Here is a 15,255-nt window from a genome sequence, read left to right on the forward strand (position 1 = left end):
TACTGCAGTCACATAGAAATATGCTTTATGCTTAACTGCATTCCCTTTTGCTTAGTGTTGAATCTATGTGGTTAATGTAAAAAGAAAAAGAATTTGACTTGCGCTGTTTCAGGAAGGTGTCTTAAAGGAAGAAACATGTTTTCTACATTTGTGGATAGTTCCCAAGTTTGTTTTTGTGGTGGTGTTCCTCTCCCACTCTCCATATATCGTACACTTCGAAATTCTTATAAAAGTGATCTCTAATTACTCTTGATCTTTGTTTTTTGATTGCTTGTTGTCCCTGAGCTTGTTCTCATAATTAGATCGCTGTTGCAGAGGAAGTTTTTATAGGTTCCTTTTATTCTTGGAATGTTTTATGATTTGAAAATAACACTTCACAATATCCTTACCAAAAGCATAGCCTGACTTAAGATGGTTTAGATTCTAACTCAATAAAATCAGACCATTTCAGATCAGAGATCATAATTTAGAAATAACTTAATGTCATTTTTTGATTGAGGTTTCTGATCATGAATTTGATTATGATCATTGAAAGCTGCTGAATGCTCATTGCAGTGTTGAACACAGATTCAAGAGGCTTTTTTTTTTTTTTTTTTTTTTTTTTTTTTTTTTTTTTTTGAGTAATGTACGTTGGTGCTTAAAACTGTGGGGTTAGCTGTTAAAAGGAGAGCGAACCTGAAGAGAGCTAGTTTATTTGTTCCCTGGATCCTGCATAAAAGCGTATTAGGTGACCTGTGCTTTGGGAGCAATTGCACAGGCTTTAGAGGGACAGGGCTACTAATCCCTTTGGGAAATCAGTTTGTTTACAAACTGTTCATGCTTCGGACGTAAATATTTAAGTGCTGTGTAATAGATTTTTGAACTGCCTTTGTCTCTGTTCTATTTCTTACTATTTGAAAGATGGTATTCCACTAATCTGGCTGCAGAGGTGTTAAGATTATTATTGCTCCACCTCTGTCCATCGTTATTTTGCTGAAGCTCTTTACCTTGCTGTTGACAAGAGTGAAGCAACTGTTTGCCAGTGCCACAGAGACAAGTTCGCAGCTGAACATCCTTGCTTAAGCCACTGTGAAGGTGATATTAGCCTAATAGAGCCTGTTGTGAATGGGGAATTTCTGCTCCCTATGCTGCAAGAAGTAATATCCAGCAGAGGCAGTGAAGCCAGATAAACTGCAGTAACATCTGAAGTCTACAGGACTTGCTGAATAGTCTATCAGAGCCTTTGGGCTTCTTAACTTTAGGAAGGGAATTATCTTGAAAGGACAGTAATGCTTCTAAAGACAGCAGTGCGGAAACTTTCTAAAATAACCCTTCAGCTTCTGATCTGTGGCCTTTGTAAGAGTGCTTCTTGGCCTATGATATCTGTAACGTAGGTCTGCAGGTTCCATTTTGTTGTGTTGTGTTTTTTTTTTTTTGTAGAAAATTTTGCAACTCCTTCCAGAAAGGATTCATCAGAGATGGCAATTTCACAGTATTGGTAAGTTAATTTTCTTTATTCCTTTTTTTAATTTTGTTTTTTATTAGTAGCTGTTTCACACTACTCTTTTCTTAGTTTGCACTACTTTTCTAATAAACCTTTAAGTGCCCTAACAAGGATTTAAGTCTTGAAAGAGTAGCAAGATAAGGGGGGAGGAAAAAAAGAGGCAGGGTGTGTATGTGTGGAATGAAACAACAACAAAAATCAACAGTGTAGTAAGATGCTCTTCTAGGTACAAAGAAAGTTGGGCTGTTGAGAAAGAACATTGATGAGTATAATATTAGTTACCCATTCATGTTTAATGTGTACCTCCCAAAAAATCTTTTGGGAAAGATGTTATGGGTTATAAGGAAAGTATGAAAGGTGATCTTTTTTTTTTTTCTTCTGGCATTGAGAGAATTGCCTGAAGATAAAAAGTTCACCAAGATTAAACTGGAGATTGCCAAGGACTTGTTTAAAAGATACTATCAAGTCTGACCGAGAACTCTGACATATTGCTTGACAAAGAACAACAACAAAATTTTTTTTTTTTTTTTTTTTTTTCAGGATTGATTTTAAAGAAGCTTCTTCATACTGGAAATTCATTAAAGGTATTTGAAAAAGTTATATACTGATTAATTTTGTCTAAAATGTTTAAAAATACAAGTAAGAATATAAGGGTGAATTTTATGGTAAAATCATAGGAGTGAGGTCATGACTTGTGTGTCATGAAGTAATGACTTTTAATCATTATCCTTACTTCAGTAGAACTACTCACAGTAGTAATGTGCTTGTATAGAGTAGCCAATTTAAGAATTTGTGCAAGTGGTTGAAAGATTTTGTACTACAGCAGAAGTAAGCCTTTATCATTCGTTGTTGGGGCAAAGAAACTGGTTTTTGGAGCTGAGATTGTCTTAAAAGTGGAAGATTATCTAGGTGAAAGAGACTAATGGGTAGTGTAACAACAGTTGACCATGAGACAAAAGTTGCCCATGTAGTTTTGGTATAGCAACAAACGACTGTGCCACTTCTCTGTAAACCATCTGCAGGCTTGGTTGGTGCTGAAATTTTCCAGTGTGAGAATCAGGAGTAGACTGCTCCAGGACTCCATCACCTTCCTTGAAGAAGGAATGAAAAAGGGTAGAAGGAGTCCTGCTGGGGGGAAAAAAAAAAGCTCATTTTGCTGTTTTAATTCACAAACATATTTAAAAATCTTATGACGGATTTGGATTTTCTGAAAAATTCAGATGGCGTCTCGCACTACTGTATTCGAACAAATGTCTAGATGCATGTTGGTTTTCTTCCTCTTCTTTCAGGGAAAGCCCTATGAAAGATTCTGTGGGACAAACAGCAGTGCCAAGATGCCAGGGTTGTCCTTGCATTTTTATCAAGGACTTGCAAATGTGCTAGCTTGACTCTGCTGGTGGCCATACTGTCTGTCTACGCTCAAATTTTCTACACTTCCCTTTCTTCTTCTGCTTCCAGGACATGTCAAAATGTTTTGGGCCAAGCTAACTTGTTCCATTTTCTTTTTTAAGATACGTCGAGAGGGCGTACGTCTCTTTCTACTGTGGCTGCAAGCACTTCAAAATAACTGTAGTAGAGAACAATTATGGATGTTTTCTTGCTTAATTCCTGGATTTTCATCACCACAATCTGAATATGGTCCCCGAACACTAGATAATCTTATTAACCCTCCTCTTAATGTTCAAGAAAGTAAGTAATTTGATAACATTACTCAGTTCTTCATATAATTGAATTCTCAGCACAGAGCAGGAAAGTTGAAGCAGTGTTTGTAGCCAGGAAGATTATGGATCTATTAATCTGTTTCTTGATAGTTTGAGGTCTTACTGAATATTAACACTGTCCTTTTTTGTTGTTGCTGGCTTTTCTTTAAACATGTGGCAATGGTAGCTCAGCACATGGTGGGTGAAAATAAATTGACCGATTTCATTTATTTTTTAAGAATTACAAGCAGATGTTGCATCTACTGAAAACTTTCATAGGCATGTTCTGCTTATGCTGAACCGTTACACTTGCTTTGGCTTTATTCTACGGGGTTAGAAAAAAACAGTTTCTGCTATGGCTTTCAAGACAATAAGCAGTTGTTAGGGCAACGTGTGAAACCAAACAGTTGATCTTCCCACTGTGTCTGTGTATGACCAGGCAATTAAATCTGCAATATTCTTATGGCTCTGAAGGAGTTTTCCCCCAAAATGTCACCTTTTTAAATTGCAAAACATGAGGTCAGAAAGGCCTACATCATTGGAAAGGTGTCAGCATTCTGAGATAAGCTTGTTACACTTTTTTTAATGCCAATATAATTGAGTGATCAATATTGAGTAATCAGAGTATTTTTCTTTTTTTTTTTTTTTAATGACAATTTTTCCTTTGTTCACTCTAGCAGTGTCAGACACTTGTAGCTTTGGGGAACCTTGCTTCTGAACTCGATACATGTACCTGTTATTAGGATTTCAGGCTTATTGATGAATTGGAATTCGGTTATCAAGTGCAAACTGTGCATTCACACAAATGCAAATAAGAAGCTAACAACTCTTTCTTCTGAGTAGAAGACGCTGTTGCATTTTTCCATTGGTTCCACCCAGTGCATTAGAGCTGATGCAAGCTTTGCTTATAGAAGCAAACAGTGTCTCCTTCATTGCTAATTAAGTTTATTGAAAGAAAGCTGATGCTAGCTGCTGAATTTCAGCTCTACAGATTTTTGTAAAAATTTGCTGGATTAAGCCCTGTTTTGGAGTTATCATGTGTATGTCTCCACAGTGGGAAAGGAGGAACAAATTTAAACAGGATGTAGGCAGCATAGAATTGCAGAGTACAAAGGGTGTAATGCAAATATGGAACTGCAGGATCAAGAGTGAAATACTTATCTAGCTTCACTTCAGACACAAAGGAAGTATAAAGCTAAAACTTTATGCAAATTAACTGATGAATTGCTGAATAAAGAAAATAATGAAAGATAAAAAGGTTTAGCTTTTGTAAAATACAAACATTACTCTCTCTTCTGGCATTTATGCAAATAATAAATTGATAACGCCTTTTGGAAAAATTTGGTTTTAGCAGGTAGATTCCTGCATAGGGAGAATTTATCTTCTGTATTTTTAGATATAAACCAGTACAGAACTAGTTTCTTACTTTAGCTCAAACTTATTAAATTTCATTAATGTGTGAGTAGTTTGTTTTGCCTGTAGGTGTGTCTGTACATTTGTACTTTGGTTACTTGGTAGATATTTATGTATGGAAAGAAACGGCATAAATGTAGACCTGATCTTTTTTTTTAATAGCTCAAGTGACTATAGAGGAGATCACTCCACTTGTTCCTCCACAATCAGGCGATAAAGGACAAGAAGATTTAACAAGCTATTTCTTAGAAGCGCTTTTGAAATACATTGTAATTCAGGTATGTTCTATGTTTTCAAACAAATAAATATGAAATAACTAATATCTGTTTGTTCATTACAAGGCAAAAATTTGCTGCTAGCACTCCATATACGGCAAGTATATATAAAAACGGTTTAAACATCCCACCCCACAGGACCAAGTCCTTCATAAAAAATCCAAGTCTCTTAGAAAATCCTTAGTTGGCTTGTGAACTGGCCTTTCACCACAGGGTCCTGCATCAGATTGCCGCAGGGATGGAAAAAGAACATGCTTGTCAGTCATTGCAAGAAATGCAGATTCCAGCTCTTTGCATTTCTGTCTTCTCACCATGTTGTCTTCAAGCAGTGAAAGGATCAACTAGGCCCTTCCTTATTGCGTAGGCTTCTTGATGGTCAGGGATTTTGCTTTTCAAATTGGAGAAAAAAAAAGGGGAAACTTCTAACTGAAAGTACTGGATTTGTGTGATAAGGGTGTTTTAACAAGTCCGAGCAAACTTTTGCTGGCCTCTTTCCTAGGCTTATACTCAGGCTAGCTGGCAAAACCAAATGGAAATAGGTTGTCAGACACAGTGATCTGTAAAACTGGGACAGACAGTGTGTCTGTGCTCAGCATCATACTTTTCCTCTATCTCTTTCCAGAACTGATGCTGTTACATGAGATTTTATGTACAGCTTCTCCATTCTCTAATGGAAACTCTTAGTTACTGGAAAGTTCTAGTTATTAGAAATACTCTAGGGTGTGTTGAGAGCATGATATGGAGGTTATGGCTTTCCAGAAAGCGATTGTGTCTTTTGCTGACCAACAAGGTATTTACTGCCCAGATCTTGTGATAATCGATCAGTAACTTGTAGCTATCTTAACAGTACTTTCTGGGGCTTTAGTTCTAGGAGATTTATAAACCTAGGTGTACAGGTTTATAATACAGTACACTACACAGAGGTTGGGATTACTGGTACAGCTGAGCAAGTGAACCTTTTACAGACAGAAGTAGTGGGAAGCAATAAATATTTGGAATGCTTCAGATCTGACAAAGCTTATGACTTAAGCTCTGCTTGAAAGTAACTGCACTGATGAGATTATACTCATTGAGTGGCATTGCTTTGTGAAAACTAGGTAATAAGATCTTACATGTCCCAAGCTACCTAGAAGGTAGAACTAAACTGTGGACAGAAAATGAAGACTTGAGTAAGTACCTAGTCCACAGCAAGAAACTCGAGTGTCTCTTATTACCTCGCACTGTGTCTTTCCCTTTGTACTTTAACACTCCCATGATCTCCGTCAGTATTTCAGATGCCTAAGACAGGGCATGTCAGGAGCTTCTAACGAAAGCTGTTTGGCTAAGCTATTAGGATATAATTAATTTTCTGGCCAGTTAGCACACCGCTTCAAAGCCTGCTCTGCTGTTATGCTCAGCAAACAGCTTGGCTGTATGACAGTCTGTAGGTGTACCAGGGCACTGACCCTTTGGGTCAGACTTGTACAGCAGAACCCAATGGGAGAGGTATCTATAAGTTCTTCTTCATGCTTTTATAGGTTATGCTAAAGTGGCTGGATAGTGGCACAGATGCTGTCAAAATAGAATATAACATTTCATGACTTCTGTTTATCTGTCTTCCTCTGTGAACTTGCAGTGCTGGAATAATTAGCAGCCTCATTTAGTTGCTTCCAGCATCTCCCAGTTTGAATAGAGGCCATCATACTTGTGGTCTGTAGCTTAACGATGACTGTTAACTTTGACTAAAATTACCCTCTTACATTCTTGAAGACAACTGTCCTCTCTCTAGTAAATTGATAGCAGTTTATCTAAATTTAGATGTTGTTCGGACAAGTGTCACAGAACTTATTTGCTGTGTGAATGCTAGCATCTTTTGCTAATTTTTTTTAGAAGCACTGAAAATTTCAAGGTTAATAGTTACCTTTTTGGTGTTAATGCTGCTAAAAGGACTTCGGGTTACTAGTTTTTACGTGTTAGTCTGTTGACTTCTTTGGGGTGTGTGTATGTATGTGTGTTCCAGGCTTATTGTCATGAAAATATATCATTAATAAAACTGTGGACTTGGAGGAGGGAATAGGGTGTGTTTGGGGAAGGTGCTTTTCTGAAAGCTTCCTTTAATTTATGTGTAGTAGACTTTACGCAACTCTGCAGGCAGATGCATTCTCCAGGACAAAAACAGAAACTGGATATTGAGTTTATTATTGAGAACTTATGCTTTTCAATAGGAAAACATTTTGTAATGACGAGGGCTTAGCACTCATAACCCAAAAGCAGATCTATATAATTCAACTTTAAAGTTGAATCTTCTGATTGCAATTGACAAATAGGGTTGTTTCATGTTGAACAGAGATGAATACAAATACCTATTGTAAGGAATACAAGGACAATTGTTAAGTCAAAATGTGTTAAAACAAATTGTCAAAACAAATGTTCAGAGTAGCATGGGTAATTGTCCTTTTCTTATGAATACTTTGAAATATTGTTTGGTTTTATTAAAACTGTTTTTATTAGTTTGACTTTACTTCCTGACTTACCTAATATGACCATAAAAGTAGATGCATTTGTTCGTTTCAATATTTGTTGTGTTACAGTTCCTTTTCAATGGAAACAGTCTTTGTTTCATTGAAATTTACCAGCTAATTTCTGCTCTACCCTTTTTAAAAGTGTTTATTAAAATATATATGATATTGTTCCATAAAAATAAATAAGAAATTGTTCCATAAGAAATAAATCAGAACCAATTTCATCAGTCATCTTTCTCTTCTACTTCTAGATGTTTACTTTATCCAACAGTTGTTTTCTTCTTTTGCTTTCAAGGTTAAGAGTTTAGAATGGAAGAACAAGGAAAACCAGGAAAAGGGATTTTCATTTTTGTTCTCAAATTTTAAGAAATACTACTTGCCTTCTATTTTCCCAAACATCTGTAAGGAGACCAGCTTATATAACCCTATACTTGGTAAGTGTTAACATAACTGATAAAATCATTACATTTCCTCTAACACACGGTATGGCAAAGCAGTTTTTTGATTGTGACATTGCCTGTAAAGAATATTCTCCGAAAGTGTTCCATATGAAAGAACATGTTATGGTTTCAGTTTTGTGGTTCTCAATTCTCTATTTGTGGAGGCACCTGAACACTTCATTAGTTTGAGTCAATCTTACTGTATAAACCTGAATCAAGTAAATTAAATGTTGTAAAATGGTTCTTTAATGTGGTCTCTGTTGTTGATGCAAGTTATGCTCAGAAGAGAATTTTGTTGAGATAAGAAGTTTAGTGTGTTGTTCTTTGGGAGATGTTGGCTTTAACTGTACAGAATCACAGTGTTTGGATCATACAATCCTTGCTCCAATCTTCAGTCAGGGCAGAGTTGGTTACATTTTTGTATCAACTGTCTTTTGTCAAGAGCTTGCAGTAGGAGGAAGAAGTGAGGTTTTAACACCATCTTTAAGCTGATCATGCTAAAATGCGTCTTTCCATATCAAGACGCAATTCTAGGTGTTTGCTAAGCAAACCTAACTAGTTTTGTTTAGAGGATTTTAGCCCATTTTAAACTAGGATGTTGTTTGTATATCCTGATTTTGCTGTCTCACATTTGTGTGCACCCATGCACAAATTCTTGTAAGCCAACAGAATTGAAGACTTTTGTTTGTGAAACAATATCATCAGCTCAGGCTTTCAGCTGCCTGAATAATCTGGATACCTCACTGTTCTTCTTGCATATTGATGCAGTGTCTCGTAAGGATTAATAGCAATCTCTTCAGCCACAATTCCAACTTCTAAAATCAAGCTGTTAGAAGCATGTTGAAAAGGTCTGTCTTTCTGCCAGTCCATGTACATGTATTTGGATTATGGCCTTCTGCAGAGATGAGCATTTCAGAAACCTGGGCTGGGTGTTCTCCTGGGAAAGCCACACAGTGGACCTTCTCATCTAAGGGAGAAGAAACAATATAAATGCAGTTATGTATAACTGTAGAAGAAAAGTTGTGTGAAGATACTGAAGAGTTTGTGTTGAAATGGATACAAGTAGAATGATAGCAATGCTGGGAAAGCAAACCTACTTCTACTTGAGGTCGTGGAACAACATATGTGGAAACAATTTCTTTCCGTGGAGGTCTTGATGGAATCTTCCACAGAAGTGCTACTGTAGTCCTTTCTTTCTGTGAACCATAAACAAGAAGCTTCTACTGTTTTGGACAATGGGGAAGAAGAAGAAATGGGCTCAGATCTCCAAAACTACTGTCAGTACCTTAAACTGTGCAAAGTCAGAGGCAATTCTGAGGAGCTGGGGGAAAAGAACAGTAATGAAGGCAACAGAAACATTGGTAAGTGGGATAGGATTTTCTCCTTTCTGAAATTCTTCTTTGGCATGCCTCTCCCCCACCCTATTTGAAAACAGTCCTGTATCTGCCTGTTATGAACAAAATTGATAGCTCTTTCAGGCAGAAAGCAGTGCAAATCTTGACACAGAGCATGCTTTTGAAAACCAAATTTTTTCATGCTACTCACCTAATACTTAATTTAGGAAAAGTCACGAGACGTATTAGAACAGTAGTTTTACTAAGCAAGCATTAATACAGGGGCTTTGCTGGAGATGGCATATTGGATGCAGATTTTTTGTTGTTGTTAAGGCAGCTTTACAGATACACATATCAGTTACAGTAATGGACATTCCAGTTACAGGAAGCTAACAGTATGCCTCCTTCATGAATCTCACAGGCTTAGAAGAGCAGTACAGTACAGGAGTATGGATTTGTTTTGTTTTGATTGTCTTTTAGCATATATTTAGACTCAGTAATATGTTCTTTGGAAACTTTAGTAAGAGCTATGGTTACAATAGTTAGACTTCAGGCGAATTCTAACTTCCATCATTGTAATGTACATATTTGTTCCATTTCTAAGTTATTTGGAAGAGCTCCTTCATTTACAGGTAAACAAAAAAAGTAGGCTGCCATCTGGCTCTGTTAAGCTTGTTATTGACTTACAAAGTAAGCATGGTCAAAACTGCAAGTGTCCACTGTTACAACTCTGTTTTTTTCCTAGCTTTTTCATTCTCTGCCCTGAGTATGTCTTCCAAAGTTCCCTGGCGGGGCAGGGCAGAATGGAAAAATGGAAAATTGGGGGAAGGAAATATTTTTCTCTTGTGTTATTTGAGTCAATCTAGTAAACTTCTGTTTTACTTTGTTTTTAGGTCAGTGTCCTCACCTAGAGCCTTCACAGAAATGTGCAAATACAAGAAACAATTGAAGGAAGATAGATTTGAGAAGCAGCTGCAGCACATAATACAGTTGATAGAAAATGTGTATAGAGAGGATGTTCTGAGAAGATACCATGAAACTACAGAAGGAGACAGTGTACTGCAAGGACATGTTTACTGCATGTCTCCTGGTTGTCCTTTTGAAAATACTGTCCAGGTGCTGTTACTGCAAAGCCAGTATTGCAGCCTTCACACCCTACTGAATGCTAATAGACACCAGAGAGAACTGGTTTTTGCATCTTTTTTACTGCACTACCAGGCACTTCATTTTTATTTACTGTGCTGTTATTTATGCTGCTGTGTAAGATGTTAATTTTTTTAAATATTTTTCCTAAGCTGCTGTCTTCCACAGAATGAAAACAATGTACAGGTTTTTTTTTTTGTTGTTGTTTGTATTAAATAAAACCTTTGTAAACCGTTTAAAAGTATTCTGTGAGTTTGTAACTTAATTTAATGTGGTTGGTATGCAAGAGTCACATAGTTTTTCTGCTTTTTTTCTCTTAAAATGATGTTTCCATTAGAAGCAGTTGATGTTATTTTAAAGTGTGTTCTGGAAACAGTCATCTGTTAGCAGCACCAGAATGAGACTGTCACTCCTTTCGTATGTGTGTGTTGAAATGACACTGAGATATACCAGCCTGGATATCCTCTACACTGGTGCTAGCTGTTGTGATGTGTGTGTGTGTGATGTTAACAGGGAAACCTTTACAGCACGGTGGCAAGTAGGCTGTGTTCACTTCAGACACCTTGAACTGTATATGCCTGTCATAAAACAATCAGCTACTGTCTAGGCAATTATTTCTTTGCTGCTGTCCAGATTTGCTCCTTTTGAATTGTAACACCATAACCCAGCAGAAATTGTGCTGGATCCCCCTCAAACAACACAAAAAACTCAACTGTTGACCTGGCATTAGGAAGATACAGTCGGGAAACAACTTTATATTATACAGTGTGACTACTTTGCGTCTTCTTTGATTTCAAGCATAATTATTTTTGAACTGCCTTCTGGCCTACTCAAAGATTGTAAAACCATGGAACATACCTCACTACTTAGCTGCATACAGTAGAAAAGTTGAGACAGTGGTGAAATACTGCTCTGCACAATCGGTCTCTCTCCATATCTGAACAGGACCATTATGCCTTCTGTTTTGTGTTTTTGTTGTTTGCTTTTGTGAGGGAGGGGAAGGTTGCATGGTATCCCCAGATAAAAGCTGTGATACTGAAATGCCAGCAGTAGGGTACGTTCTGACTGCACATGGCATCTTCAGTCCTCGGACAGACTTTCATCAGATCCTTGTATTGGAGCAGATCTCATACTTGCCCTTCTACACTGAAGAACCAGGAATAAAGTTGGCACATACTTGCCCTTCTACACTGAAGAACCAGGAATAAAGTTGGCACACTGATGATAATCACAGCAATGTTCTATACTCTGTATCGGGCTGCAAAATCCAGAAATGGCTTTTGCAGTATTGAGGTAGCTGATACATGCCAGGAGTTTCACTGGGATGTTGATGCATGTCCTTGCAGAAATGTAGGTTATGCACCATTTAAAAATAAAAATAAAAATCAAACAACTATTCTCCTTTCCCCACTCTGTGTTTTTGTAACGCTTTTACTGCAGATGTCTTCCAAGTTGGGTTTTCAAGAACTGCCACTCTGTGTTTTTTTCTGTATTAGATGCAGGAATATCACTGGTACCGTCAGTATCTTTGTCACTTCTAGAGTAGAAAACCAAAAGGTGTACGCTATTCAGAACCATTGTGTAGAATATGGGATGGAGAAAAGTAAATTGTAGGTTATAAACCCCAAATAACTCCAGTTCCTTCAGAACTGGATTGTCATCCTACCGGGCATTGTTCATTGTGTTTCTTGAAATCTAGGATAGGAATTAGTACTGTTAGAATTGTGTTTTAGCTGAATCACGTGAAGTTGTATGTGCTCTTGCTCTGGCTGCAAAATCCACCAAAATTGCCTGGTGCAAGTGTGGCATTAGATGAAGCTGTGAGACTTAAGTGGCCTTGGAGAAGAATTTTTCACTGTCCTATTACTCATCTTTCACCTATTTCAGAGCCAAAAGAGTCTTTTCTTATCGCAGCTGCTTTTAAAATACAGTTGGAATTAAAGCTATCGCCTTATAGGCACGATTAGATGTTAGCATCCATGTCAGTAAACAACTGATGACCCTTATCTCTATGTGGCTTAACTATGGGTTGCTGCAGACAGAGATTCCTAGGGCTGCATTAGAAAATGTAATGCATTGCTTCTGAACTGCATCTGTTTTCCCGCTAGGTTTGGTATTAGGATGTGATTTACAACGGTTCTTCAATGTCTGTAAAATGAGTCGCAGATAAATTGTTGCTTTGGGATTATCTGTATCATAGCCATTTAGGCAAATTTTGGGATAATGCGTACAACAGCAAATATTAAAAAACAGAATCTCTGAACGTTCACCATGTATTGGTTATGGTTTTCAGATTTCTTACACGCAGTTTTCTCTCTGCATGTATTTTAAAATGTTGCACTTCCTTACAGATATACCACAGATGAGACCAAAGCCACACTACGTAATGGTTAAGAAAGATGCTGAAACCAATGAGGCAATATATTGCACAAAGGAACCTTTTATTAAGGCTCGTGTTATTGTCATTCGGTGGTTGGTGTCTTTCTGGCTTGAGCCAAAACCTCATGCAGGACCTCATATTCCTGGGATGGAAGGTGAAAATGTGCCAAAGAATATACAGGTAAAATCAAATACGCAAGGTTTTCTTTTTTCATGTGTTTGTCTTGATTGTATTCTCAGCAGCATGTAGCCCTCTGATAATTATAACTGATGAAGAATTGGAAAAAGGAATTTCTAAACAATTTTTCTGCATATGAATTCAGTTTAGAAGGATTTGCTGTACTTTAAAAAAATAAATAAATTTTCTAAACATTTGGATTTTAATCAAGTAGAGGTAAAAATCTTTGAAACACGGTGAATCTTGTCTTTTTTGTAATTCTTCTATGTAATTTAAATTTTATGTTCAAATTGTATTGCTAAAATGTGTTATGGAAATTCTCTTTAATTTTTGTTTCAGAGAGCAGCTGCTAGCATGGCTTCAAGGGAAGACAGCAAAAATGACAGCACTGATAAGCAGGACAGAAATGCAGAGCCAGAACAATCTCATTCTAATACAAGCACTCTAACAGAGAGAGAACCAAGTTCTTCCAGCCTCTGCAGTATTGATGAAGAACATTTAACTGATATTGAAATTGTCCGCAAAGTCTTTTCTTCTAAAAGAAGTAATGTTAATTTTCTAACTGAGATTTTTCGACAGGTAAAGAACCTGCTTTAGAACGCAAGAATATTGACTATTATACTATATACCATGTCAGAGTTTTTTCAAGTGTATTTGCTAACCAGAACATTATATGAGAGTTCATTTTTTGTCATCTTGCCTTTAAAATTAAAGCATTAGAAAATATTCCCTTTTAATCAGAATATCTCCAATTCCTGATTTTTCTAATTCTATTTCTTTACTAACCAGCTTTAGAGCATTTAACTTGGACTTTACAATTCCCTATAGACAACAACGTTTGATCTTTTCATGCATCAACCCCATAGCTATTAGAGCTCATAACCAAAAGTAAAAATAAACCTGCTGTAGGAGTCTGCAGCTGTTCAAGAGCTGTTTTAGGAGCAGTCAAATGCCCTTACCTTGACAGCATTCATCAGGAGAGTGAGACAGATGGCTACAGAAGGTAGCATTCTGCTTTTGACTTTACTGCAACCACAAGTGTTAGCTAAATGTACTCAAAATAGTGTTTTTCAGATGTAAACTTTACTAAACAAATTTAAACTAAGAACATATGCCAGAATACTGAGTCTTTCCTATAATACAAAGATACTTAGCTTTGAGCTCAAAGCAGAAAAATGGAACCAAGTAGATTTTCTGTATGCCCTCGAGAATAGGACAAAAGGTGAAGAGGTTTTTCTGAATAAAATTAAAGAAAAATCTGCTAACTTTCAGTTGAAGTGCAAGATGCTAATTGCTTTAAACAACATAAAACTAAACATGCAAAACCTCCAATATTTCTGGATGAAAGGGTTATTTTTGAATGCGGTGAATGTCAGAAACATACCCACTGAAACTTATCCATCAGAAGCTTAACCACATCCTGTGTGTTGAAGAACTTGGATGCATTACTGAAGGAGATAGCAGAGTTACCAAATTTAGACTGCCACTCGGGTTGACAGAGCCTGAGGCATTGAATGTAGATTCGAAATTATTGATACATCTATTTACAGCCCTTTCAGTTTTTTTTCTTCACACTTCATTTTAATGGGTTTCTTCTTTTTCTTCGCACTTTTTAGTTTGATACTCAGATGACACATCCATTTCTGGAGAGAGAGCATATTGTTTGTGTCAAGTGGGCACTACTTACAGGAGTCAGTGAGTTTTCAACATTCACACCATGGGCTCCATAAAACTATGTGTTAATGTAGTTTATCTGTTCTTTTTCTTCTTTTTTCCTTTTTTTTTTTTTAATACAGTTAGGTCATCGTGGTCTTTGGTAAATGCATTTATAGTTCGTTGAAACCTGACTAATGTTAAAAGTTCCTGATCTCTGACTACTTGTTTCCAGTACAGCAGGTACATAAAACCTGCTGAAGAGGGCAGAAATTGGCCGTCACACTGACTCAAATGCATTATTTTTAAAAATAATAATTTTGAAATCTTTTCAGGGAGTCAAGCTACTGTTTAAGGCTACTGTTTTGAATCTCATCTAGATAAAAATAAGATATATGCCTACCAGTAACGTATGACACTTGAAATTTTGTCATTTAGAACTCTTCCAAGTCCTCTGAATCAAAGGTGCTGTAGTAGAAACTTCTCCTCACTTCTTTTGCATGCTTTTGATGAGTGTTTGCGCTTTAATTTCAGCAGTTCTGGGCACTGCCTGTACAGATTCTCATACCTGTCTCTTTGGCAGTGAACTTTTCAATTTACTTTGTTGACAAGTTTTTTTGTTAAAACTTTTTCTCCATTGCCTGTGTACACACTTTCACATTTCAGATAAAGAAAGTGAGCTAACATTTAGGTTCAGGAATAATTTACTTGTTCAGAACCTACAGTGGTTGTAAGTTTGTATGTTTGTTTGTTTGT

The 15,255-nt window shown here is 36.8% G+C and overlaps 1 protein-coding gene across 16 annotated transcripts in view; it reads left to right on the forward strand.

The window, feature by feature from the left end:
* The window catches only part of RALGAPA1 (Ral GTPase activating protein catalytic subunit alpha 1), a 128,103-nt gene that overhangs the window by 11,974 nt on the left and 100,874 nt on the right, over positions 1–15,255 (forward strand). For all 16 annotated transcript variants that reach the window (XM_084522417.1, XM_084522426.1, XM_084522429.1 and 13 more), the window contains exons 4-10: positions 1,420–1,477; positions 2,024–2,067; positions 2,995–3,172; positions 4,759–4,874; positions 7,668–7,806; positions 12,641–12,849; positions 13,186–13,425. In XM_084522417.1, coding sequence (XP_084378543.1) covers positions 1,420–1,477; positions 2,024–2,067; positions 2,995–3,172; positions 4,759–4,874; positions 7,668–7,806; positions 12,641–12,849; positions 13,186–13,425 — 984 coding nt within the window. The remainder of the gene's footprint in view (positions 1–1,419; positions 1,478–2,023; positions 2,068–2,994; positions 3,173–4,758; positions 4,875–7,667; positions 7,807–12,640; positions 12,850–13,185; positions 13,426–15,255) is intronic.

This window comes from Aythya ferina, assembly GCF_964211825.1.
Source record: "Aythya ferina genome assembly, chromosome: 5".
Classification (NCBI taxonomy): domain Eukaryota; kingdom Metazoa; phylum Chordata; class Aves; order Anseriformes; family Anatidae; genus Aythya; species Aythya ferina.